We start from the raw sequence: 26,707 nt of genomic DNA on the forward strand, positions 1-26,707 counted from the left end.
GTGAAAAGTAAGCAATTAATACAAATGTAACCATTATTTTCTTTAAATTACTATCCAGTTTATTCTAGAAGCTGAATTGTCTGAATGTGTTTGAGATAACTTCCATACCTTTTTTCTTTATTTTTCTAAACTTGACTGCAGCCAGATTGATTAAATTCATTCCATATAAATTATAATCTATAAAGAGCTGAAGGAGGTAGGGAATATGAGCTTCATGAGGTTGGTAAATTTTATTCATTACAGCTCCACCTTGTAGAAGCTCGCATACTCTAAATAAAAAAAATCATCAGTAGTATTTCAACATTATTTTTAAAGAAATATTTAAACATGGGAATATTACTGAACATAAATGGAATACAGCAGTTTTTTGGTATCTATATTAAGGATTTCAGCTACACATATAACATTTTAGTAAAAACAAGATCGGATAAACCTAAACACATGTTTGAGTTATCCACAGATGTCTGTGTCCAGGTGTTCAAAATATTTGTTTTGAGCAAAAGAAACTGTCAGCCTTCCAATTACAGTAATATCCAAGAAACGATGGCTTCAGACTGACAGAAACTGCATAAAGGTAGATCTCACTTAACAACCACAACTTGGCCCAGATTTTTGGTCTAAGTTGTTGCAGCCATTAAACAGTGACCTGATCTGATTTTACAACCACTTTTACAATAGTGCGCTGTTACGCAATATGGAGTGGTATATAAGTACTAAGCACTATTGTTATCTACAGTTCAAAGTATCTATGTGCATACAGGTAATCTTTGACTTATGAGTGTAATTGGGATCAGAATTTTGGTGGTAAGTTGGGCAGGTTTTAAGTTAAGGCATCCACTAGATCACATGATTTTTTAGCATCCTTTTTACAATGGTCTTTAAGTGAATCATATGGGCATTAGCTGAAATCATAGTTGTTAAACAAATCATGAAACATTTTTTTATTGTCATTAGTGCTTTCCAGGTGATAAAATAGTCTTTCTGAAGCCATCATATGTCCAAACTAAAGTCAAACATTAACTGTACAGATAATACAAATAGGCATCAACTCACAACCATTTGTTCAGCAACCATTCAAAATTACTGCGTGTTGGCCCTCATTTCAGTCTCTGTATAAAAAAGATATATACCCATGGAAGTACTAACAAAAGAAATATTTACCTTTTTACCATAGCAGGATTGTAAAGATAGATCTTCATAAACTGCCTTTCTTTTTCATGATATCCATAAAAGGGCCTGCAAAACAAAAATCCAGTATGATATTATATTCTGGTTTTGTCCTGCTCCAAATATTCACTTTGATGAAGTGGATCCACATATGCCTTAAATACCTTATTTTTTGGAGTATAAGACACACTGGAGTATAAGACGCACCTTAGTTTTGGGGGAGAAAAATAGAAAAGAATCTGCTTATCAGAGATTCATCTGGCTAGAATTCTTAGTGTGGTCAGTTTCAGCACATTATTTTATCCCCCGGTTAGACTTAAAAAAAAAAATTTTGGAGAGAGTAATAATAAAAGAGATTGCAAGCCAGTAAGAGCTAGGAACATTGTTAAAACCTGGTTAGGGCTGGAGAGAAAAATTCTGAGCAATGAAATAAAATTGCAAAGACTTAGAAACATAGAAACATAGAAGTCTGACGGCAGAAAAAGACCCCATGGTCCATCTAGTCTGCCCTTATACTATTTTCTGTATTTTATCTTAGGATGGATATATGTTTATCCCAGGCATGTTTAAATTCAGTTACTGTGGATTTATCTACCACGTCTGCTGGAAGTTTGTCTCCAAGGATCTACTACTGTTTCAGTAAAATAATATTTTCTCATGTTGCTTTTGAGCTTTCCCCCAACTAACTTCAGATTGTGTCCCCTTGTTCTTGTGTTCACTTTCCTATTAAAAACACTTCTCTCCTGGACCTTATTTAACCCTTTAATATATTTAAATGTTTCGATCATGTCCTCCCTTTTCCTTCTGTCCTTAGGGCTTGGAAAACATTCTTAGCAGAGAGTAATAATGAAAGAGCTTGCAAGCAGTAAGAGCTGGGAACATCGTTAGCATCTGGTTAGTGTCGGAAAGAAACTTACTTGGAGCAAGTTGAAGTAATGAAAAAAACTCTGCAAAGACTTAGAGCTTGGAAAACATTCTTTGCAGACAGTAACAATGAAAGAACCTGCAAGATAAGAGCTGGGAAGATCATTAGCACCTAGTTAGGGCTGGCGGGGGGAGCTTTAAAAAAGCTGCATTTGGAGTATGAAATGCACCTGAATTTTCAGCCTCTTTTAGAGAAGAAAAGGATGCGTCTTATACTCTGAAAAATATGGTAACTATACCTTTCCCAACACAGCCCAATCAGCAATTAAGATTCACATTACATATTAGTACATATTACAGGAGAGTTATCTTTAGTGTAAGTCAGATATGAAGTAAGAAAGAATGAAAGATCAATTATTATTCTATTTCTCAGAAAGCAGTTTGAGTGTATATTAATCATCTTTTAATCTGAAGTGATACTACTATTGGATGATCTGAAATAAAGCTTTTTTATAGCGCTATACAAGTGAGGAGCCATCATTCCAACACTTAATGATCTCTGTACCCTTTGAAACTCCACGTTTGAGAGAGAACATGGACTGGTTGGCTACTACACTACAATGGAACACGAATACTGTCATACACAGATATGCTAATGGCACACCCCATGGGCTTTACTCTGGAACAGTGGCAGCTAGATCAGCACACTTTATTTTATTGCCTTTCCAAAAATACGGGTGATAGGATACTTTTTTGCTTATTGAGAAGCTAAGGGCAATGACACAGCAGCCCTAATAATAAGGAAGGAAATGGCAGCCATATTTTTTTTACTTGAATTCCAAATTATTAATTAAGGCTTTTAAAATAAATCTAAACATTGATTCCCAAGATTATTCACATGCAAATAAAACAATTGAAACAAATGATCAAGTATGGCATATTATGGGAATGCCATAATTGACAGTCCTGCTAATTTCTAAGTTTGGAGCAACTTGAAATTTCTACCCCGATTTATATTACCCTAGAAAAAAAATATTACTAATTTTAAATAATGTTGTGTCATAAATCAATAAATTTAATAACATTCTTCCAAAGTTAAGCCACCTGAACTGTTAATCAACTCTGACAACAGAAATCAATGTATTTGCTACATCAACTATGGAAATGTTGAAGTATATAGTGCACTATTATTTAAGAGTTAAGAAACCTTTTACTATAATTTTAGAACCACTATTAAGCTATATGGAAAGATTAAAAAACACAGTTTGTCTCCACTAAGAGATATATCTTTACTAATGTAAGGGCTGAGGGGGAAGGGAAAAGGCTAAAATACTAGCTATTTTTAACACTGGCAGAAAACACCAACCAAAATCACATCACGACCCTTCCATAATATCTTGGCACAAACAGATGAAAAATATTTGTTCTACTAATTATCACATGAAATTATTTTTTCACAATTTCTTTCAGTTGCTCAGCCATTGCAGCTGCCAACCCCTAACTAACCTTGTTCGGACTTAAAAGTTAAACAGTAATATATGAACCCTTTGCTACATCAGGAAATTGAAGAACATATTGGAAGAAAGCAATGACAAGTTACAATATTTCTATAATATTGGAAGACTGAAAATCTATCCATAAAATTACCAGGCATGAGGAGCTCAAGTTCAAGAAAGTTTTATTCTTCTTCAATTTTGCAGTTCTTACACAGATATCACAAGAAACACACAAGAAAGAAGCCAAAATACCCTAAAAAACTATTCATCTCATAATCTATGAAGAGAGAAGGGATCTAGAGATGCATAAAAACACTTAAAGGAGTGTACACAAGCTGCTTTTTTTGCATAAAGAACAAATAGCTTTCATCAGAACTTTCTTTCAAAACAAAACCCAGAATGTCCAGAGTGCTCTATATTCCGGACTGAACAAAACTTGAAACACTTAAAACATTTTGCTACAAGGAACAATTAGAATTTTAAAAAATTAGAACATTAAAAAAATGGCCCATTTTCCTCTGTATTTTAATAGTAATTGTAATCTTTCAGCTATTGTCTGTCTTATTCCCTTTCCACCTTTAAAATCCTCCATTTAAAAACAAGGACAAAAAGAAGTAATTATGATATATTCAGTTGCTGCTTTATAAAAAGTTAAATGACACTGAAATTTCAACCGTTACTGAAAAATTCTTCAGCCAATTTTGTTAAGGGAAAAAACAGAGTTGGTTCATTGTGAAAACTAAAAGGCAAGTATGGGTACAGTAAATAGAATACTATGAGGAGAGTCTGATTCTGTTTTGTATATACAGATACAAATAACAGACAACCCATGACCCACTGAGACATGCTTTCAGAAATATTTCCTTATCTAATAACAGAATAACCACGAGGGTACAAAAATTTAGTGGGAGCTATTTCTGACTTCCAACTGACTTCCCCCATTGATTTAATTGGTGTCAGAAATCACAATCATGTACAACAGATAATACTATAGCACCCACAATTTTGCCATTACAAAAGATCTGGAGATTCTTGAAATTTCAATCTGACCAGAACAATTGTGGGGGCATTCTTTAAGTTAGTCCATTTGAGGTACCTCAATTCAAAAATTGTTACACTCCAATGCACCATTTTGCCTAACCGAAAGTTACATACAAACAGGCAAACAAAAAGGCAAAAGAGTTTTAACAGGTTAACTATTCTCAAAAATAATTGTATTATTTAACTATATTTAAAACATAAATCAATACTTACATTCCATATACTAGTGACACTTTAAACACATGCTGAACAGAAGAAGATGGATTTCCTAAAGTGACATTGAGTGCCCGGTCAATGCTGAATGCCAAACTACGTAGATAATGATCTGGCAAAGGTCCATAACCATCATATGGCACATACAAATAAGGGAAAATACCATGCAAATGGAGACAAGTCTTCTGACCTGAAGAAGAAACAAATTGTTCAGAATAATTCTGAAAATTCAGAAAGAGAAAACTTAGCAGGTGTGAAACATACAAATATAAATAAACATTACAGACTGAAATTATTTACCCTTTGCAAATGACTCCAAATGAGTCCTTAAGACTTTACACAGGAACTGTAGTTCTCAGATGTTTATTAAAGCAGTCCATTTGTTTTTTTTAAAAAAAATAGGCTGCTTTAAGGACACTGTTGAAATGTAATTCCATTAAAAGTCATAAGGTTCAAAAGTTGCCACAAAAAGAGAGGCTTTTTTAATAAATAGCAAAAGTATTATACTTATTATTAATGTAGAATGTCACTAACTCCTCTGCTATTTATTAAAGAAGCCTCTCTTTTTGCCAATGAGGAGAGGGAGGGAGAGATAGATCAAATGACAAATAAATTATTGATGATATTATTGTGAAAATAGACAAAATGGAACTTTATTTTTAAACTATTTCTAACAAAAAAATATAATAATTAATCTGAATAGATCAACTCAATAAGTCAATATATTTAATCTTGTAGCAAAAACTTATCAAAACAAATGGTTTTTTCAATTTCAATTTTCAATTTTAATTTCAATTAAACAGACCAACTGGAAGAAATAATATCTATTAAACAGATGTTTTGGAGATGCTTATTAAATGTAAGTTCATGTAATTTACTTAAAATATATGTGATTTATATAAATACATTCTGCATAATCTTACAAACGTTACATTATATACATTTATATAAAATGCCCAACCACTTTATCTGCCATTTTCACTATTTGGGAACTATCTTCAAAATCATACTTTACCACTTGAATCTTACTTGCTTACTTATTTATTTATTGGATTTATATGCTGCCCTTCTCCGAGGACCCTAAAGTCCATTGAAAAAAATCCATAAAACTGAAGTGTTATTGAATTACAGTGGTACCTCTACTTACAAACTTAATTCGTTCCTTGACCAGGTTCTTAGTAGAAAAGTTTGTAAGAAGCAGCAATTTTCCTCATAGGAATTAATGTAAAGGCAAATAATGTGTGTGACTGGGGAAACCACAAGGAGGGTGGAGGCCCTGTTTCCTCCCAGGAGATTCCTAGAGAGGGCCCACGGAAGCTTCTCCCCGCCTTTTCCGGCCCTGTTTCCTCCCAGGAGATTCCTAGAGAGGCCCCACAGAGACTTCTCCCCGCCTTTTCAGGCCGTTTCTTCCCAGGAGATTCCTAGAAACCCCACGGAGGCTTCTCCCTACCTTTTCCCTTTAGTTTCGGAGTCTCGGGTTTGTAAATGGAAAATAGTTCTTGAGAAGAGGCAAAAAAATCTTGAACTGCTTCTTATCTAGAAAAGTTCGTAAGTAGAGGCGTTTGTAGGTAGAGGTACCACTGTATATCCAATTATTTTCAGAGCATATGTAATCTATTAGCACATATTTAGGGTGCTTTTACTTCAGGAAACTACTGCATTTCCTGTTCTTTCTTCCACAGATAAAACTGACAGGGGCTGCATTAAAATATTAATCTTGTATACAATTTACAAATCAGTATTACAATATAAGGTATTAAAACACTAAAATAATACAAATAATACCCTCAGATATTATCATTATTTAATTAATCAGAATATAATAAAAGAGATCCGGGGTGGCGCAGCAGGTAGAGTGCTGTACTGCAGGCCACTGAAGCTGATTGTAGATCTGTAGGTCAGCGGTTCAAATCTCATCACCGGCTCAAGGTTGACTCAGCCTTCCAGCCTTCCGAGGTGGGTAAAATGAGGACACGGATTGTGGGGGCAATATGCTGGCTGTTAAAAAGTGCTATTGCTAACATGTTGTAAGCCGCCCTGAGTCTAAGGAGAAGGGTGACATAAAAATCAAATAAATAAATAAATAAATAAAAAAATTAGATTAAAGTATTATAAAAAGAAACAAGGGCTACATGTGTCTCTTAGAGGATCATAAGATAAATAGGGAGGGAGGACTTAAATCAGGGTCCCTAACACCTGGGCTCCTACCAGGCTGTGAGCTGTTCAAAACCACTACCTGAAGCAGCGGATAAACATGCATGTGTACACATCCCGATTTGCATGAGTAGCAAATGGAGCTGTCCATGCTTGCTTGCTCCTTGTGTGGAACCATCCCGTCTCCCCCCTCCAACTGGTCCACAAAGCTGGAATGGTTGGGAAACTGTACCATAATGAAATATCAAACAAATATAAACATTTCTTATACAAAATCTATTACCGGAAAATTAAAATAAATATTATCAGTTAATTTAGAGGGAAGTCATAAAAAGAATTTATATAGAATATGACTAAGACTGGGCCTTCTTCAATTTGATGCTTAAAGATATACTGGATTTCAATTCTATAATTCTAGGTTGTCAAGTATTGCCTTACTTCATAAATAAAAAGATATGTGTGTTTATAGCCAATTTACTTGTGCACTAGAAGAATCAGCACTTTAAAATGAATAGACACAAATTCATCATGAATAATGGATAAACCGGGGCTGGCATTTGGTACAACCATGTACATAGCCCAGGGGTGTCAAACTAAAAGCCCGCAGGCTGGATGTGGCTTGCCAGGTGGTTAGATCTGGTCTGCATCACCTTGGTCTGGGCCAGGTCAACTGGGCATTGATCTGCAACTTGATGGTGGTCATCCAGGGCAGACCGTGGCCAGCCTTAAATCTGTGGCGCTGCTCTGGGCCCACCCACTGGCCTTGCATATAGAAAGTGGCAAGCGCACAGGGCATGGAGTCCCTGGGGATTGTGTTCTGAGTGCTACCCTTTCACCCAGGATGCCAGCCCTCGTGCGCTCGCCGCCTCCTATGCATATGATCTAAGGCTGGCCACAATCTGGTCCAGATGGCAATTCATTGTTTATTTATTTATTAGATTTGTATGTGCCTCACAACAACAATTATATAGTTCCAGCATCACAATTCCTAATGTTTCTTCAAATGTTTAATAGACCTCTGCTGTTATGCCATCTGGTCCTGGTGCTTTAATATTTTTCTGTCTTTTTATTGCCTCTGTTAATTTCATTATTATTATAATCTCCTCTAGCAAATTCTTATATTTTTTTGGTATTTTGCATAGTTCCATTTCCTTCAAATATTGTTTTATATCCTTCTCAATTATTTTCTCTTATTTATATAGATCCTCATAATATGCCTTCACTATCTTCTTTATTTCCTCATTTCTATGTTGTAGATTCCCATCAGTATTTTTCAATTGCTTAATCTATTTTTTTTGCTTTTCCTTTTTCATTTTATAAGCTAACCATCTTCCTGGTTTATTTACATGTTCAAAAAAGATTTATTTATTTATTTCTTTGTTTGTTTGTTTGATTTTTATGCCGCCCTTCTCCTTAGACTCAGGGCGGCTTACAACATATTAGCAATAGCACTTTTTAACAGAGCCGGCATATTGCCCCCACAATCCGGGTATTCATTTTACCCACCTTAGAAAGATGGAAGGCTGAGTTAACCTTGAGCCGGTGATGAGATTTGAACCGCTGACCTACAGATCTACAGTCAGCTTCAGTGGTCTGCAGTACAGCAATCTACCTGCTGCGCCATCCCGGCTCTGTAAGTTATTGTTAAGTCATTTTTATTTTCCTTGCTACTTCTTCATTTTCTATCATTTTGTGTAGCTTCAAATCCATTATATTTTGTTTTGGGTATCTTTTTGAAGTACTTTGTCTAATTTCTTATAGTCTTCTTCTATTTTTTTCCTGCCATACCTTCTTTGTTCATTTCTTTTATTCATTTATTTATCTCATCACCAATTCTCTGATATATGCTTTTGCTGCGTCCTATACAATTTGAAAGGAAGTACAGTGGTCCCCCGATTATTGCGAGGGTTCCGTTCCAGGACCCCTTGCAATGATCGGTTTTTCGCGAAGTAGCGCTGCGGAAGTAAAAACACCATCTGCGCATGCGCAGATGGTGTTTTTACTTCCGCCGCAGCAGCGAGGAGCCGAAGATTGGGGTTTCCCCGCCGCCCACGCAAACTCCTCGCTGCTGCCGAGCCCGCCGCTTGTCTTGTCCGCCCGCCGCTTGTCCGCCGCCTGCCTGCCCGCCGCCCTTCGCCCGCCCACGCCGTTCGCTCGCGCCGCTTCCCAGCTGAGTCCTGAAGCCAGAAGGCAAAGGCGAACTTCCGCGTTTGGCTTCGGGACTCAGCTGGGAAGCGGCGCTGGGGTTTCCCCACCGCCCACGCAAACTCCTCGCTGCCGCTCGCCCGCCCACGCCGTTCGCTCGCGCCGCTTCCCAGCTGAGTCCTGAAGCGAACTTCCGCGTTTGGCTTCAGGACTCAGCTGGGAAGCGGCGCTGGGGTTTCCCTGCCGCCCACGCAAACTCCTCGCTGATGCCCGCCGCTCGCCCTCCCGCCAGCAAGAGGGGGAAGACCCAGGGAAGCCGCCCAGCAGCTGATCTGCCCGGCGCCATCTACGCATGCGTGGCCATAGAAAAAAGGGCGCGCATGCGCAGATGGTGTTTTTACTTCCGGGTTGAAAAATCGCCATATAGCCGTTTCGCAATGATCGGGATCGCAATACCCGGGGGATCACTGTATCATTCTTTTCATTTTCCTTTAAAAAATCCATTTCCTTTTCAATAAGTTGTTGGAATTCTTTTTCATTCAATATTTCTTGATTTAAAGTCTATCTAGTTCTTTTCTTTTGGCCTTTCCAAATAATTGTAATTGGGTTATGATCAGCCCACATACCAATTTCAATGCTTATATTTTGTACAGTTGCTAATAAATCCACAACATATCTATTCTTGACCAGGATATATGTCTATAGGAGTAAAATGTATATTCTTTGATGAAAACTTTCCTCCCCATGAATCAAATATATTTAATTCCTCTACCAAAGTAAAAAAATAATTTTGGTAATATCTCTCTTAACTTATTATTTTTCGTCATCTTATAGTCCAATTCGACCTCTACTATAGCATTAAAGTCTGTCATAGTCTAATTCAATTATTTTAGAATGTAGCTTAGAATAAAAATTATCATAGCATTCTTTGGTGCACAAGTCACAACTAGTAATGTTTTTTAAAATTATTATTCAATAGTATTTCAATCATCAAAATTCTTCCATCTTCATCTGCATATATACATTTAGGATTCATTTTTTTCTGTTTATGCCACACCACCAAAGCTATCATTTCTTAGCTTTTGTAAAAATTTTGTTGTGAGTGATTTCTTTTTTCATTGCATATCTCATACGGACTCTGTATATTTCATCAATTTCATTAATTAATTTGTTTTCTTCCATCACTTCTGCTAAGATTTCAACCATTATCTTCTTCAGGTTTTCTCCCATCTCTACCACGTTTTGAAAGCATAAATAATATTCAGAACGATCCATTTCCAGTATAATAATTGTTTCTGTAAGTCGATCATCCAGCTCCTCCATCTTCTTCTTGGTTGCTTCAACGTTCCCTTCCAATTTCTGGAAGCATTGTTCATTCTTTTCCATCAATTTTTTAACATCTTTGCCTATACTGTATTTTCTTTTACGGTATTCTTTAAGATCTGCTTGCTTCATGTTCTTCAATTCCATAGTATTGAGTTTGTCTGCAGAATCTGTCGCTGGCTGTGCTGGACTTTCTGTTGTTGACGTAATTACTGCTGACGAATATGATAGCATCATCTTCTCCATCTTTATCAATTCTTATATTCCAAGTATTTATAATCCAATATTGTATTTTATTGTAATCCAATAAGAATGAAAAAAGTAAAAATAATAAAAAGAAAGCAAAAAATATCAAAAAATAAAAAATCCAGTATGTTTAAAACAAAAAAAACCCACCAAAAGCAAAAAATAATCCAGAAATTCAGTAGTACAAGCTTAAAAAAAAACAATGCCCCCGCAAAAGAAAAAAAGAATCAAAAAAGAATAAGAAGAATAAATTGCATCAAAAGAAAAGAAAATTTACTATTTTTTCAGGCTCTTCCTGCCTTAATACTGTACTTCTAACCAGATCAAATCAAAATATAATAAATTGTTCCAAAACAAAAAATGTGTCCAGTCTCTCACCAAAGCCACTCAGTAAAATTATATTGTCTTATCAGCTACAACAATAACCCACAGCTATGTTTTCAAGGCTATAATATAAAACTTTGCTCAATAGATGGCACTGTGACCCAATATCCAAAACCCAGGCAGGTTTTACTTTTAAATGTAAACCATTAAAAATGAAAAATAATAATAAAAGACAATGATATATATTATTTTTGTAGCTGATAAGACAAGATAACTGAGTGGCTTTGATGAGAAACTGTTGTTTTGACTGGACACATCTTTTTGTTTTGGAACAATTTGTTATATTTTTGTTTGATTTGGTTTGAAATATATATACATATACAGTGCATACACACGTATACATATATTACATACATACTTTCACTGGCCCTTAAGTTTTATAAATCCAAATCTCTCAAAATAGGCTTTGTGGCTCATCTCTTGCTTTGTTTTATTCAACCCTCTTTCTTTGACTCTTCTGCTTTTCCCTACTGCTAAATCCAGCCAGGGAGCAGTTTAGAAAGCGAAACCGCTCCCTCCTCTCAGCAGCCAATCTTCAGAAAATCTTTTAAACTTCAAGACATATATCCAGCTATTTTCTCTACGTTAATCATTTAATACAAAATTTTAAAAAATCATCTCACCCAGGTGACTTCCTCTCCTTCCTTCAATTCTTTAAGTAGTGGCTGCCCCAGTTAATGGTGACCATAATCACTTCTCCTCAGTTGCTGTCAGAACCCCGGGGATCTGCACTTCTCCTGAGGCGCCCGATTCATCTCTCTCTTCGTCCTCTTCTACAAAGAGGTTCTGGCTCAATTTTTTGGGATTTCAAGCCCCTTACAACTGGAAGTTTTAGAGTTTCCTTCAGAACGGGGAAACACCTTAATGATGTGCTGTTTGGGCATGCCTCTTTACCTAGCAGTCCACATCTCATGCCTCTTCCGCCTGCTGCCATGCGTGCTGCTGGGACAGCCAGCTGGTGGAGTAGACTCCAGAGCAACAGAATGTATCAGCTAAGTGGCTAGCAGGCTGCCGATGCTATCAGAAAACATTGGCCCCCGCATACAAAGGGCAGTAAGCGTGTGATGGCAGACGGTTACTGGCACCAGCCACCCCACACATTGTGTTGCCTCACAGTGGCAGCATCCCCAGCCTACCCCATGTTGCCTCACCTCACCCTGAGGCTCCCACGGACTGGAGATTCCTGGATTCCTTCCCCAACACCAACACCCGGCCCACATGAGCGACTTCAAGCTGGTCATGCCCATCTATTTTCATTGGTGGCACCAACATTTGCTTACTACATATGGCTTATTTAGCTTCTGGCATTCCCAAAAGCATTAAATAGTAGTATGTATTGCAATCTCAGGCCTGAACAAAAACTATTCAATGATCCACTGCCTCAATTTGGTAAAAACAATACGTACTGTACACTAATTGCTTATATCTTAAATTTGATTGCAATTGCAACTCATCAACAGGTAGTCCTCCCTTAACAACCATTTGTTTAGCAATGATGTGCAATTATGACAGCACTAACAACTGGCCCTCATAGATGCAGCTATTGCAGAATCCTCAGTCACGATTGGAATCCCAGCTTGCAATTGTGATAGTTGTAGTATCCTGTAGTCATGCGATTGCCTTTTGTAAGGTTCAACAATAGATAGTAATTTGGCTGTCTTTTGCTCAATCTTGGGAAACATGTACTGACAATAAATATCTCTTTACTGAAGAGATCACTTTCAATTGTAAATGATTACTGTGATTACTGTGTATATACTGTATTTTAAAAGTGTCAAAACTAGATCTAAACATTAAGATATGTAAGGTAACTTAGATTTATATACCGCTTTACAACCCTCTCTAAGCTGTTTAGAGTTAGCATATTGCCCCAACAATTTGGGTCCTTGTTTTACTTACCTCAGGAGGATGGAAGGCTGAGTCAACCTTGATCCTGGTGAGATATGAACTGCCAAATTGCAGGCAACAAGCAAGCAGCAGTAGTAGCATGCAGTACTGTATTCTAACCACTGCACAACTTCGGTTATAAACAAAAGGCTATTCTATCCCACAGCAATAAAGCCACACTTGATAAACTACAAGTTCCTCACTCTGCTTTAGGTAATCTGGCCTGTTTAGAGCTTTAATATTTGAGGTGTATAGGATTTAGTTGTTAATTTAGGCACCTTTAATTGATAAAACTGATAAAATGAAAAGCATAGAAATTATAGAAAAGTAAACTATTTGTTCATTTCAATTAACTGAAACATCCAAAAGCATACTGCCATCTGTTACTTGGGAGGGAATTTTTTCCCCCCTATAATGAATGAATGCTAAATCTGTAAACATAATCATAAGGGCTGCATTTATACTATCTAAGAATAAATATAGGGTAACAAATATGTATACAAAGATGAGATAAAAATCAGTTGCAGACAATCCCAGCAACTTTTTGACTTTATCACAGTTCAAAGGAAAACAAACAGCTGCTAGAACTAAAGGTTTGAATTCAAATAGCAAAATAGGATTCAGAATATACATGGACCTATTTTTCAAAAACACTTAAAATAGCTGGTATCTCTTTCTGGCCATGCACAATTGTTGTTCTGGAAACATATGCATTAAGTGCTCCCAAAGATTGCTACATGTATATTTGTGGGAGCTCTGAATCACATTCTGCTCTTCAAATCCGGATCGCTATACAGCACAAACCTTTGCTGAACACTTATTTTTACATGCATATCTGAAATATTTTTATACACATTATAAAAACAGCAGTTTAACATTTCTTGTTCAGTATTTTTATTATTATCTCTTCGCTACAGGTATAGTAATTCTAGAAATAAAATCTAATTCTGTCAAAAAAGGGACAAAAATTAGCTTTTAACTTTTCTCCCCAAGATTAAAGCAACAGCAAACACATTGTCATAATGTTAAACTTAAAAGGCCCAAAGAAACAGCTATTTTAGCAGCTTGGTAAACTGGGTAAGTGGATTTCAACTTCCTTATATTCAACACTGCTATTTAGGGAATTTTAGGAAATTAAACCCAGAGATATGGGGAGCACTTGCTCATGCTGGGGAATGCCATATAATTCCTTCATTTTATTGTGATACTGCACTGTATCTAGATAATGTTCAAAATATCAACAGATGTTTTACCTCAAACTTGAGGTAAAGCAATAAGAAAGATATTATACAAATATATTAATAATATTAAAATCAGAACATTAGTTAGGGTTGTTGTATTAAAATGTACAGTAATACCTCATCTTACGAACCTAATTGGTTCCCGGGGGAGGTTCGTAAGGTGAAAGGTTCGTAAGACGAAACATTGTTTCCCATAGGAAACAATGTAAAATGAATTAATGCGTGAAAGAAAGAAAAACTCAAAAAAAAGCCGCTGCCCTGCTGTCACCTTTTGAAACAGCCAGGCGCTTCTCAGCATTCTCCCAATGCCGAACCAGGAAGTTTGGCAAAAGTTCGGGTTCGGGTGGCCGCCGAGAAGCCCCGCCGCCCGGCTGTCACCTTTTGAAACAGCCGGGGGGCTTCTCGGCGGCCTCCCGAACCCGAACGCCAAACCCGAACTTTGCTGAACTTCCGGGTTCAGCGTTTGAGAGGCCACCGAGAAGCCCCGCCGCCCAGCTGTTGTCTTTTGAAACAGCCGGGGGGCTTCTCGGCGGCCTCCCGAACGCCGAACCTGGAAGTTCGGGTTTGGCGTTTGGGTTCAGGTGGACGCAGAGAAGCCCCCCCTGGCTGTTTCAAAAAGCGACAGCCGGGCAGCTGGGCTTCTCGGCGGCCACCCAAACCCGAACTTTTGCCAAACTTCCGGATTCGGCGTTCAGGAGGCCGCCGAGAAGCCCTGCCGCCCGGCTGTCGTCTTTTGAAACAGCCGGGGGGCTTCTCGGCGGCCTCCCGAACGCCAAACCCGGAAATTCGGGTTTGGCGTTCGGGTTCGAGAGGCCGCCAAGAAGCCCCCCGGCAGTTTCAAAAAGCAACGGTGGGGTTTCTCGGCGGCCACCCGAACCTTTGCTGAACTTCCGGGTTCGGCATTCGGGAGGCCGCCAAGAAGCCCTGCCGCCCGGCTGTCGCCTTTTGAAACAGCCGGGGGCTGGAAGTTCGGCAAAAGTTCGGGGTCGGCATTCAGGTTCAGGAGGACGCTGAGAAACCCCGCCGCCCGGCTGTCATCTTTTGAAACAGCCAGGGGGCTTCTCGGCGGCCTCCCGAACGCCGAACCCGGAAGTTTGGGTTTGGCGTTCGGGTTCGAGAGGCCGCCAAGAAGCCCCCCGGCTGTTTCAAAAAGCAACGGTGGGGCTTCTTGGCGGCCACCCGAACCTTTGCTGAACTTCCGGGTTCGGCGTTCGGGAGGCCGCCGAGAAGCCCTGCCGCCCGGCTGTCGCCTTTTGAAACAGCCGGGGGGCTTCTCGGCATTCCCCCGAATGCCGAACCCGGAAGTTCGGCAAAAGTTCGGGGTCGGCATTCGGGTTCAGGAGGACGCTGAGAAGCCCTGCCACCTGGCTATTAGCTTTTCAAAAGAGCCGCGGAGCAGTCGGGCCGTCAGGAGGCTGGAAAGGAGGTGGGGAATCCCAATAGGGAATTCCATGGGCGGAGCTTTGACGTCACAAAGACGTCCTTCCTGGAGTCCACGTTTCAGCCGGCCAGGAAGGACGTCTTTGTGACGTCAAAGCTCCGCCCATGGAATTCCCTATTGGGATTCCCCACCTCCTTTCCAGCCTCCTGATGGCCCGACAGCTCCGCGGCTCTTTTGAAAAGCTAACAGCCAGGCGGCGGGGCTTCTCAGCGTCCTCCTGAATCCGAACGCCGACCTCAAACTTTTGCTGAACTTCCGGGTTCAGCGTTTGGGAGAACGCCGAGAAGCCCCCCGGCTGTTCCAAAAGGCGACAGCCAGGTGGCAGGGCTTCTCGGCGGCCTCCTGAACGCCGAACCCGGAAGTTCAGCAAAAGTTGGGGTTTGGTGTTTGGGTTCGGGAGGACGCCGAGAAGCCCCCCGGCTGTTCCAAAAGGCAGCAGCCGGGCGGCGGGGCTTCTCGGCGGCCTCCTGAACGCCGAACCTAGAAGTTCGGCAAAAGTTTGGGTTTGGCGTTTGGGTTCGGGAGGACGCCGAGAAGCCCCCCGGCTGTTTCAAAAAGTGACAGCCGGGCGGCGGGGCTTCTCGGCGGCCACACAAACGCGAACTTTTGCCGAACTTCCAAGTTCAGCGTTCGGCGGCGGGTTCGTAAGACGGAAAAAGAGGCAAAAAAATTCTGAACCCCGGGTTCGTATCTTGGATTGTTCGTATGGCAAGGGGTTCGTATCACGAGGTACTACTGTATACAGTTGCTTTAGATTATTTTTATATTACTAATAAAAAGCTAGGTTCTAAGAAACCTTAAACAATTTTTTACAAAATATATACAATATATCTATATTTGTTTCATGATGGTAACAGGAGTGCCTGAATTCTTGTGGGTACTTAAGTGAAGTATTTGTTAAGATTACTTTTTGTGCCTATACTGAATTTTTTTGGCTATACCTGATTGTAAAGGTACAGTAATTAAAATATAGCTCTTTTCTCTGAAGTAAATAGGTGGTAGACAGCAACAGGAAAGCAACTTGACGTAAACTTTTAAAGAGACCTGAGTTTTTCAGAGGCAACATGCAACCTTATAAGTTTAGGTTTTGCATCTCTACTCTTTGTATTTAACACTTCTAATTGACAGATCTATTCTGTTCAACACTGTTTAATGGAACTCTAAAATAAAAGCACATGTCTTGTCTCTAGTCAAGAATGTAAATTTCTTTCTACTTTCTTATGATTTGTTTTCCTTCTCTGCTATTAACTTAAAAAAATGAAATGATTAGGCTCACGGAAGTCTATTAAGCTATACAGGTAGTCTTTGATTTACAACAGTTCATTTAATGTCCATCCAAAGTTACAATAGCATTGAAAAAACTGACACAACCATTTTCATGCTTATGATCATTGCAGCATTATAGTCATGTGATTAAAATTCAGACACCTGGCAAGTGACTCATATTTATGATTATTTCAATGTCCTGGGATCATATTATTACCTTTTGTGAGCTTCTGACAAAGTCAATGGGAAATACATTCATTTAAAAACAATGTTACCTAATTTAACAACTGCAGTTAGGTTGCCTATTAATGATGGAGAGAAGGTATGCTGTATTTGTCGTTTTAAAAAATGATTATACTGATGATGTTGTAGTAACTTTCATGGAGAAAAAAACTGTTTCAATAGATTCCTGTCTAAATACAGGTACTCCTCAACTTGCAACCACAATGGCGCTCAAAATTTCTCTTGTTAAGCAAGACATGTGTACATTAGTTTTGTCTCATTTTATGACTTTTCTTGCCAGTTGTTAAGTGAATCACTGCAGTTGTTATGTTAGTAATGTGGCTGTTAAGTGAATCTGGTTTTTCCTTTGTCTTTGCTTGTCAGAATATCACAAAATATGATCTTATGATCCTGGGATACTGCAACCATCATAAAACCTTCATGGTACCGGGCCAGTTTATCTCAGGGACCGCCTTCTGCCGCACGAATCCCAGCGACCAGTTAGGTCCCACAGAGTGGGCCTTCTCCGGGTCCCGTCAACTAAATAATGTCGGTTGGCGGGGCCCAGGGGAAGAGCCTTCTCTGTGGCGGCCCCGACCCTATGGAACCAACTCCCCCCAGAGATTAGAATAGCCCCCACCCTCCTTGCCTTTCGTAAGCTCCTCAAAACCCACCTCTGCCGTGAGGCATGAGGGAATTAAGATAATCTTTCCCCCTAGGCTTCTATAATTTATGCATGGTATGTTTGTATGTATGATTGGTTTTATAACAAGGGTTTTTAACTGTTGTAGTATTGGATTTTTACATTGTTTTTGTCGCTGTTGTTAGCCGCCCCAAGTCTGCGGAGAGGGGCGGCATACAAATCCAATAAATAAATAAATAAATAAAATTGCATTCAATTCATTTATGGCAGCTTAATTACTATTAGAAGTATCCTGAAGTAGAATTCATGTAATGCTGTGAATAGAGCATCCCAGTCTATCAGCCCTATAAAAAAGAGTGAATATTAATAATCCAATTTTTTCCATAAAGATTTAATAAAAAGAGATTCAAGATTTAAAGCTGTTAAGAATAAACTGCCTATTAGAAGGCAGTAGACACAGTATTTTAAAAACCAGATGAACCTCTGAAAAATGGAAAGAGAAAAGGTATCAGCAAAATTAGTACTATGTACTAATAAAGCAAGAATACCACATTCCCTATCTTCTTCAAATGACAACAATTTTGTTATGACTGGTGACAAAAACTGAACTAGGTTCCATGACAAATGTTACAGAGATAAAAAGGATATTAAGTGTCTAAGCTAATTGCAAAGTAAAAGAAAATGAATTAAAAAAAACTAGAATACAGAAGTAGATTTAAAGAATATAAAAATTAAACTTGCAAAGATACTTAACTATTTATTAAGTGAATGCAATCCAATACTATTTGTGTGTTTTATCTAAATATTTTGGTACTATATTTATAAGGATTTTGTTTCACAGTCCATGTTTTCCAAACTACAATTTATTACAAACCACCACCCCTTGGGGATCTTACTGATCTAACTTAACAATTAACTCCATAGGATAAGGATCACTTGTCTTGACTTACTAGTCACAATTTATGCTATTGGCCATTCCATACATGGCACAGATCTATCTATATCTATTGCAGAAGTATGAGAAGGAGAGATATTTTTGCTTTTGTACTCCCCCCTCCCCCGAAAGCATTAAGGTACTGTACTTCTTTCCTTTGATTAAAAAAAGCAACAGTGAGAGAAAGGGGAAAATATATGTATTCCCCAAGCAACCCATGGGCTGTATGAGATAATGTTATTTTTACCTTAGATGGTCGTTGTTATTTTGCAGAATATCTTCTGGTCCTCCTGAAGTCCCCCACCCCCTTTCTGTGCCCTGGTGAATAAAACATAAGTAATCCCCACCTGTGGAATCAACACTTGCTGCTAAGCAGATTTGTGACAAATAGAATTACCCAAAGGAAAATATCAAAACCAACTGTAGGAAAAAATGTTTTATAAGAAATTACAATTAGACACACAAAAGCCAGCCTGTTTTTATAAAATTATCATTTTGTAAAATTAGGAATTATGAAATAATACATAGTATTATATACTATTCAAATATTATCCATTTGCAGGAACTGAGGAATTAAATTCCAAAATAGTAATGATCAGAACTGCCTAGAGTAGCCCCACAGCGAAGTAAGCAGCAAATAAATTTAATAAACAAATAACCAAATATAGGTGATGTGCAATTAAAAACTGTCACTATTATGAGTATTAGTATTTTTGTATTTACACTGAATGCCTTGATGCACGTCTCTTTTGCAGTTTGCATTTATATCATACATTTTATATCATAAATACACTCACAGATAGAATATTTGTCTGAAGTACTTGAAGATTTACATAACATTTGCTAAACCTAGTTTGCTAATAATAGAAAGAAAGAAAGAAAGAAAGAAAGAAAGAAAGAAAGAAAGAATTCTTTATTGCCCAAGTGTGATTGGACACACAAAGAATTTGCCTTGGTGCATATGCTCTCAGTGTACATAAAAGAAAATACACTATAGATTTGCCAAGAAACATGTGGTACAACACTTAATGATTGTCATAGGGGTCAAATAAGCAATGAAGAAACTATCAATATTAATAAAAATCTTACAAGCAAAAATTACAGTCATACAGTCCTGTGTGGGAGGAAATGGATGATGGGAATGATGAGAAAAAACTAGTAGAAACAGAAGTGCATAATCAGAGAATACTGTATTATTAACCAAAATAATATTGGTCTTATATAGATTTTATTAAAGAGCAATTTTTTAAAATCCTGTGTGCCTAAGTGTTAGAATCACCATCTTAGAGCAAACCTATCTCTATTCCAGATCAGTTTATAATCTTTTTAGGATAGCAATTTAAATATTTGGGGGAGGGGTCAGTTATTAAGAATCTCCTTCCTGTTGTCTAGGATTAATAATGCATTTTTAAAGCACATTAACAGGTTTTGCCAAAACCAGAAACTCTACAATGTAGCTCTGAATGTTATGGGGAGGGGGGTTGGGGGGGGGGGCGAGCGACAGCCTAGGTGAGTTATAGCTCAGCACCGCCATCAGACAAAAGCCGTATTTATACAGCTGGATTTCATTACGGTTATAATACACGGAGGCGGGAGCGGAGAACGACCACTCGCTTTCAACAACGCATACAGACGGGAGTGTGCTCTTTACACACAAACATGCCGAGACACCACACACACACCCTCAACCCACCTCCCGGCTGCACCACTGACACGGCGCAGTCCCTAAATGCGGTTCACATGTCAGCTCCCGAGCACAACGTTCAGGACGTGCAAAAAGGGGCTGCCATTCCATTCCCCGCGACTCCCAAGCGGGGCCCCCAAGAACTGCCGAGTTTGTTTCAACCGCAGCGGCGGGAGCAGGTAGGGGAGGCTCCCGCCGCAGCGCGCCAACGTCGCGAGGCGGAAGGCGAAGAGAGAGTGAGAGGAGGTTGGGGAACCCTGGTCCATTCGTCTCCCCCCCCCCCAAAAAAACCAGAGCTGCCCCCGAAAAGAAAGGGCAGAAGGCAGACAGGGTCCCCAGGGCCAACAAAGCCGCCTTCGCCTCGGCCGTGACCCGGAGCGAGCGTGCGGGGCGCCCGTCCTTACCCGATGGAGTGGCACCGAAGACTCTCACCACGGGCACCTTCTTCACGGGGGCCTCCCTAAAGGCGGACTGGCAGGGGTCCAGGCCGGGGAGCGGACTGCTCATGTAGTAATCGGCGGTCACGACCCTCACTGAGAACATGTTCGCCGCCACGAAGGAGAGGCGCCGCTGAGGGCGACCGCTGGGCGCACCCCAAGGCTGGGGCTCGGCGCACCCGTCCGCAGCGCGAGAGCGCAGCCCCCGCCTTCTTTTCCCTCAAACACGCCCGGCGCGCGCGCTCGCGCGCTCGGGCGAACCAACGGCCGGGCGGTCCTCGGGGAGGGGAGAGAGAACGAGATGCGCACGCGCCGGCGTCTCCGCTCCCTCCACTTTTCTGTCACCAGGTTCGAGCGCCAACCTCTTTAGAACGAGGCTGACTGCGCGAGCCTCGTCGCGAGCAAACGCCGCTCTGTCCGTTGCCGGAACTGGAGCTTTCTCTCGGCTGCGGTTGTTGTTGCCATGATGATGACGTCACGAGATGGCCACCTTGTGGAGAGTTATATAGACTGGCGGGGGAGGGGGGGCGAGCGAAAAAGGTTAGACTTTTTTCTTTCTCGCGTAGCAGCTTCATTTTTCAAGGCGACTTAATAACCGTCGCTTACGTTCGGGCTTAGAGAGAAAATCATTGCTATCGATAGTTCGGCTGACGAACTTCAAGGGCTGGGAAAAGTTATCCGCGGAGAGCGCAGTCGCGGTTTAGGGACGGGGCTGGTAAGAAATCCTATTTTAGCCGCCATTTCAGAAAGCGAGGCCCTTTTTTAGCTCGAAGGGAAGGAAGGTGAGTTCCTCAGGCACCTTTTGGAAGGAGGAAGGGCGTTAGAGGGAAATTGTGAGGAGCAGATGTCGGGCGTGAGGGTGGAGGAGAGAAGTAAGACAGGGCAACGGTTCCTGCGCGCGCTTCTTTCTCCTCCCCCCCCCCCCTTTTAACTGTTGCTGCCCGAGAAGAGAAAGATGAATGGAACGCAGCCTTGCTACTAAAAGGGCGGGAGTGGCAAGAAGGGCGGGGCTTCATCCTCGCGCTGCAGAAGCGGAGCGTGCTGTCCGTTTTTGTTTGTTTTTTGTCGTCCCCCCTCCCACCTCAGCTGCGGAGTTCGGCGCTGGCAGCTGTTCTGTGGTCGCGCGGGAACGTAGACTGGGTTGCCGCCAGGCAGGTGGCGGTACACTAGTTAAGAGCCCGCGCCTATCTGCTGGCGGCTTGTCTGAAACCTGCCAATCGGGGTGACAAAATCAGCGGGGCGATCGGCTTTTTAATGGGAGGGTGCGCGCGCGCGCTGCATACTTTCCCTTGCAACAAAGCGACGCGATGCGTGCGAGCACAAATGGTTCCCCCCCCCCCAACTCGGCTTCATTTTTTGGAACCGAGTATCCCCTGAGGGGATAGAAAGGGTCAAGTGCCGTGCGTTTGTCATCTTGCCACAATGCCTGTCGAACTGCGGCCATTTATCGGAATTTAGAATTCGTATTACAGTATCTAGTTTCATTGATCCCATGAAACCTCTGGCTGTAGAATACTTATCTTAGTGGTTGCATAATAAAACTCTTCCATTGCTATAGTAAAAAAAAATTCACAAATTATATCCATTTTTCTTTTTTGACTCCCCCCCCCACTTAATGTACACCTATTCTTGCCTTTGTTTAAGAAAAGGAACATTCTGCGATAACCGAGGTATTGTACAGAACATTATTATGTTTCTCTAGTTTGGAGTAATTGTTTTTAATTTATTTTTTATTTTTCTCCATCAAATAATTGCATCCATATCAATCAAGCATAATAATAAAAAATACCCTAAAAGTATCATGCTTTGACTTCAATCCAAATGGAGCAATTTATTTTTGCTTATGCAACAAATACCTTAATTTGGTATTTGGTATCTTCCACTAATATACAAGCTGAAGGCACTCTGAATATTTTTTTTTTAAGTTTAGGATCTACCAATGCTTTTGCAAGGTATTGAAATCTAATAAATAAATAAATAAATAAAGGTATTGATAGATAGAATAACTTTACTGTCACGTTAAATGTACACTAATTGCATACATTAAAATGAATTTCCTTTGCATATAGTATTGTTCATAAATGTTTATCAAATATAAAAGTATGCAGAATGAGGAAAATGAGGGTACAGTTTTGAGTATACCATGAATGTGGATAGAAATTTGAAAGCCCATGGGCTTTGTTCACCCAAGACATTTATGGTTAACCTATCCATAGTTTATTTAACAAACTGGGAGTCATTCAACTATGAACCATAAACTAACTATATGGACTGTGTGGGTTCACACTGGTTCATACTTGGTTAGAATGGCAGCAACAAGGCTAATGTTCTCTAGACTAAGAAACTGAGCAGGTTTGGGACTGGTTAGTATTTGTATGAGAGATCAAAAAATAATAAGGCTGTGTGGGTTGAATTAGGAAGTCAAAAGCACTTTCCTGAAGAACATGGGGGCAAGCCATTTCCATACTGCTACTAAGAAAACTCCATAGTTATATCCATTATCATGCTAGGGATTGTATTGAGAATTCTCCATTGAATTCTCTAATGAGAAATAAATTCAGTATATTGTATGAACACAGTCATAATGCAGTCTGCAGTCTGGTAGTCCTAACTAAATTTTCTTATGGATGGAGGGAGAGCACAGTCTCAGAGGAAAGATGACTTCATGTGCAATAATTTTTTTTATTGGAAAAGGAATAAATGTGTCAGTCGAGACTTTGGGTTTGCTGATCCCAAGCTGTTGTAGCATCTTAATACCTTTTCCCAGTAGTCCTGCAGATGACCTGTATATTAATTTTCCTTGTATTCATCTCAATGCAATGGAATTTGGTTTTTTTTAAACAGGAACAAAAAATACCGTACCTTCACTGAATCCAGACTTTTTCAGACATCAAGGGATTCCCACTAGAAATAACTTGCACAATCTTACATTAGCATTCTTTTTTATTTCTCAGTTTTGAACATATGCAAACTTGCTGGTTTATTAAATATAAATTTTTAAAACAATTTGGTATCCAATAAAATGTAATTTTATTTAGTACTCAGCAGCAAATCCAATTGTAGCTAAAACAAAGACCTCTGTCCATTGCCCTTCAGAATGTCTAATGTGTGTTGCTAGGCAACAATCCCAATAATGAGCTGTACATTTGAATAAGCTACCGATATCAATCAAAGAAAATAAAATAGCTTAATCTTAAATATGGATATTTCTTAACTACCTTTCTTTCCTAAATGACCTCTACATTTCCAAACCATATTAAAAACAACAAAGCTAAGAGCACCAGCTAATTGAGATACAAGTCCTCTTCCAAAATAGGTGATCGCTGATATTAAATTAATGACTATAAATACACCCGAATAGATTTATTACTGGGATGTAAATGTAATATTTTTACTGCAGAAATGCAAAAAGGATCCAGAGTTGTAAATTTCTTAATATTATCTTACTAGGGGCTTGGCCATACACAACATACTATCACTTTAATACCCCACCCTTCCCCCAGGTAGGATTCTCTGTAGTAGCCTTGTTTGCCTTTTATGTTCTTGGACAATGAACACATTTCCAAACTAAGCACCTTCCATCTTTTTGTTTGTTTTCTGAGAAGGTTATGATTTATTTAGCCCAGAATCATTTTAAAAATTAATGCATTGTAAGCTGGCACTTTATTTTTTTAGCTGTCTTTTTTTATTTTCTTTTTTAATTAAAAGTTAGGTGAAAGCTTGGAAAGCCTATGGACATATTATACAATCCCTATTAATTGATAAATGCAAATTGCATTAAAAAAGAAACAGTCTTACATAATGCAGTGGTACCTCTACCTACGAACGCCTCTACTTATGAACTTTTCTAGATAAGAACTGGATGTTCATGATTTTTTTGCCTCTTCCCAAGAACCTTTTTCCACTTATAAACCCGAGCCTCCGAAACTGTAACCAGAAAAGGCAAGGAGAAGCTTCCATGGGGCCTCTCTAGGAATCTCCTGGGAGGAAACAGGGCCAGAAATGGCGGGGAGAAGCCTCTGTGGGGCTTCTCTAGGAATCTCCTGAGAGGAAACGTCCTCCACCCTCTCTGTGGTTTCCCCAATTGCACGCATTACAGTGGTACCTCTACTTAAGAACGCCTCTACTTAAGAACTTTTCTAGATAAGAACCGGGTGTTCAAGATTTTTTTGCCTCTACTTAAAAACCTGAGCCTGGAAAAATTTCCCAGGAAATTTGAGAGCGGCATGAAGGCCCGGCCGGTTTCTTGCCATTTCCCCTCTAATCCTGGCCATTTGGGCTGCCAAAGGAGCCTTTTGGTAGCGCTTTGGCAACCCAGAGTGAGGTGTGAAATATTTTGGGGAATATTAAAAAGACAGGATAGAATATTTCCCGTAAAGGAGACCTTATAGGAGAATATTTCTTCTAAAGGAATTTTTTTTAAAGGAGGCAGAAACCAGCACCAGTTACCCCTGCCCCAAGCAGAAACTGAGGGAGCCAACTTTTAGAAATGCAGATTTGGCAATTCATTAAGAAAGACTGGATCATATGGAAATTCCAGATAAGCAATTAGGTAAGACAAAATTAGCTGCTCAAACAAACATCTAGGATTTGCATATTCCCTTTTGCCTACACAGCTAGCCATGACTCCTACATAAGCCCATAGAAATAAAAAAGATACTGTTCACCAATAAACAGGATTTTTCTTTCCAATCAGCCTCCATTTTATTCCTGGCTTGGAACTGGATTTTTCATCTAACACAGCCCTGTTGTTCCTTCCAGTCTTTTTCCTAGGCCAATATTTCTCTTCCTGTGATTTTACTTCAGGCATGTATCATCTTTTAATCAGAGTCTGCGTCAGTGTTTTTATTTGGTTTTTTGACCCTTTGGGAACCTGGGAGACATTACTTTAGACGTTGGTTTGCTCAGTTTTCATCTTGTACTCATTTGCCACCTAGAGTCCCTAGGGAATTGGGCAGCAAACAAATTGAATTAAATATAAATAAATAAATTTGCATTCCTTTCCCATACAATGTTTCAGTTACAAGGAGATTCCTGGTTCATGGTTTATGTCACTCTTGGATTAAACATACAAATATACATAAATAAATAAAGGGAGGTCATGCTGCTATATTTTGTAGCCTGCCAATATGCATTCTACTCATGCTCTGTGTTAATCGAGTATTCAGTAGCCAATTTACATGCATATAGTTCTGCAGAGAAATCCAAGATTCCTGCATTAGTAATATTGAAAGAACACTTTTCACATTAAATCAAAAAAATGGTAAAAAAAAAAATTTTCAATCAAAAAGGTAAGATAAAAGAGACAAAAAAATCTTGGCAATTTTTGTGTGTGTTTTAGGCCCACTTTATTGGTGTATATATAGTGTTAGTACTTTGCAAGGAATCAGGCATTAGTTCTTTAATATTGTTTATGATCCTGATGTGCTATTTATGTATATTACTTATTTGTGATATACAGTGTTCCCTCGATTTTGGCGGGGGATGCGTTCCGAGACCGCCCGCGAAAGTCGAATTTCTGCAAAGTAGAGATGCGGAAGTAAATACACCATTTTTGGCTATGGACGGTATCACAAGCCATCCCTTATCACTTTAAACCCCTAAATTACCATTTCCCATTCCCTTAACAACAATTTACTCACCATTATTACTGTTATTCACCATTGAATAAGACACTTAGTAATCCTGATATTTATAAACATAATTATTTATTAACAATAATTATTTTTTTTGTTATTTATTTGCAAAAATTATTAGTTTGGTGATGATGTATGATGTCATCAGGCGGGAAAAACTGTGGTATAGAACAAAAACCGCGAAGTAGTTTTTAATTAATATTTTTTGAAAAACCGTGGTATAGGCTATTGGCGAAGTTTGAACCCGCGAAAATCGAGGGAACACTGTATAGTAAAATAGATA

General features: G+C 39.4%; 1 protein-coding gene across 1 annotated transcript in view; it reads right to left on the minus strand.

Moving 5' to 3' along the window:
* Positions 1–21,312, minus strand: part of REV3L (REV3 like, DNA directed polymerase zeta catalytic subunit) — an 80,838-nt gene extending 59,526 nt beyond the window's left edge. Inside the window, exons 1-4 of the mRNA XM_070733352.1 lie at positions 20,756–21,312; positions 4,782–4,971; positions 1,162–1,236; positions 109–269 (exon numbers count right to left, since the gene is read on the minus strand). Of these exons, the coding sequence (XP_070589453.1) occupies positions 109–269; positions 1,162–1,236; positions 4,782–4,971; positions 20,756–20,894 (565 nt within the window). The 5' untranslated portion in view covers positions 20,895–21,312. The remainder of the gene's footprint in view (positions 1–108; positions 270–1,161; positions 1,237–4,781; positions 4,972–20,755) is intronic.
* Positions 21,313–26,707: the final 5,395 nt, after the last annotated feature.

The sequence above is a fragment of the Erythrolamprus reginae genome, chromosome 1 (genome assembly GCF_031021105.1).
Source record: "Erythrolamprus reginae isolate rEryReg1 chromosome 1, rEryReg1.hap1, whole genome shotgun sequence".
Classification (NCBI taxonomy): domain Eukaryota; kingdom Metazoa; phylum Chordata; class Lepidosauria; order Squamata; family Dipsadidae; genus Erythrolamprus; species Erythrolamprus reginae.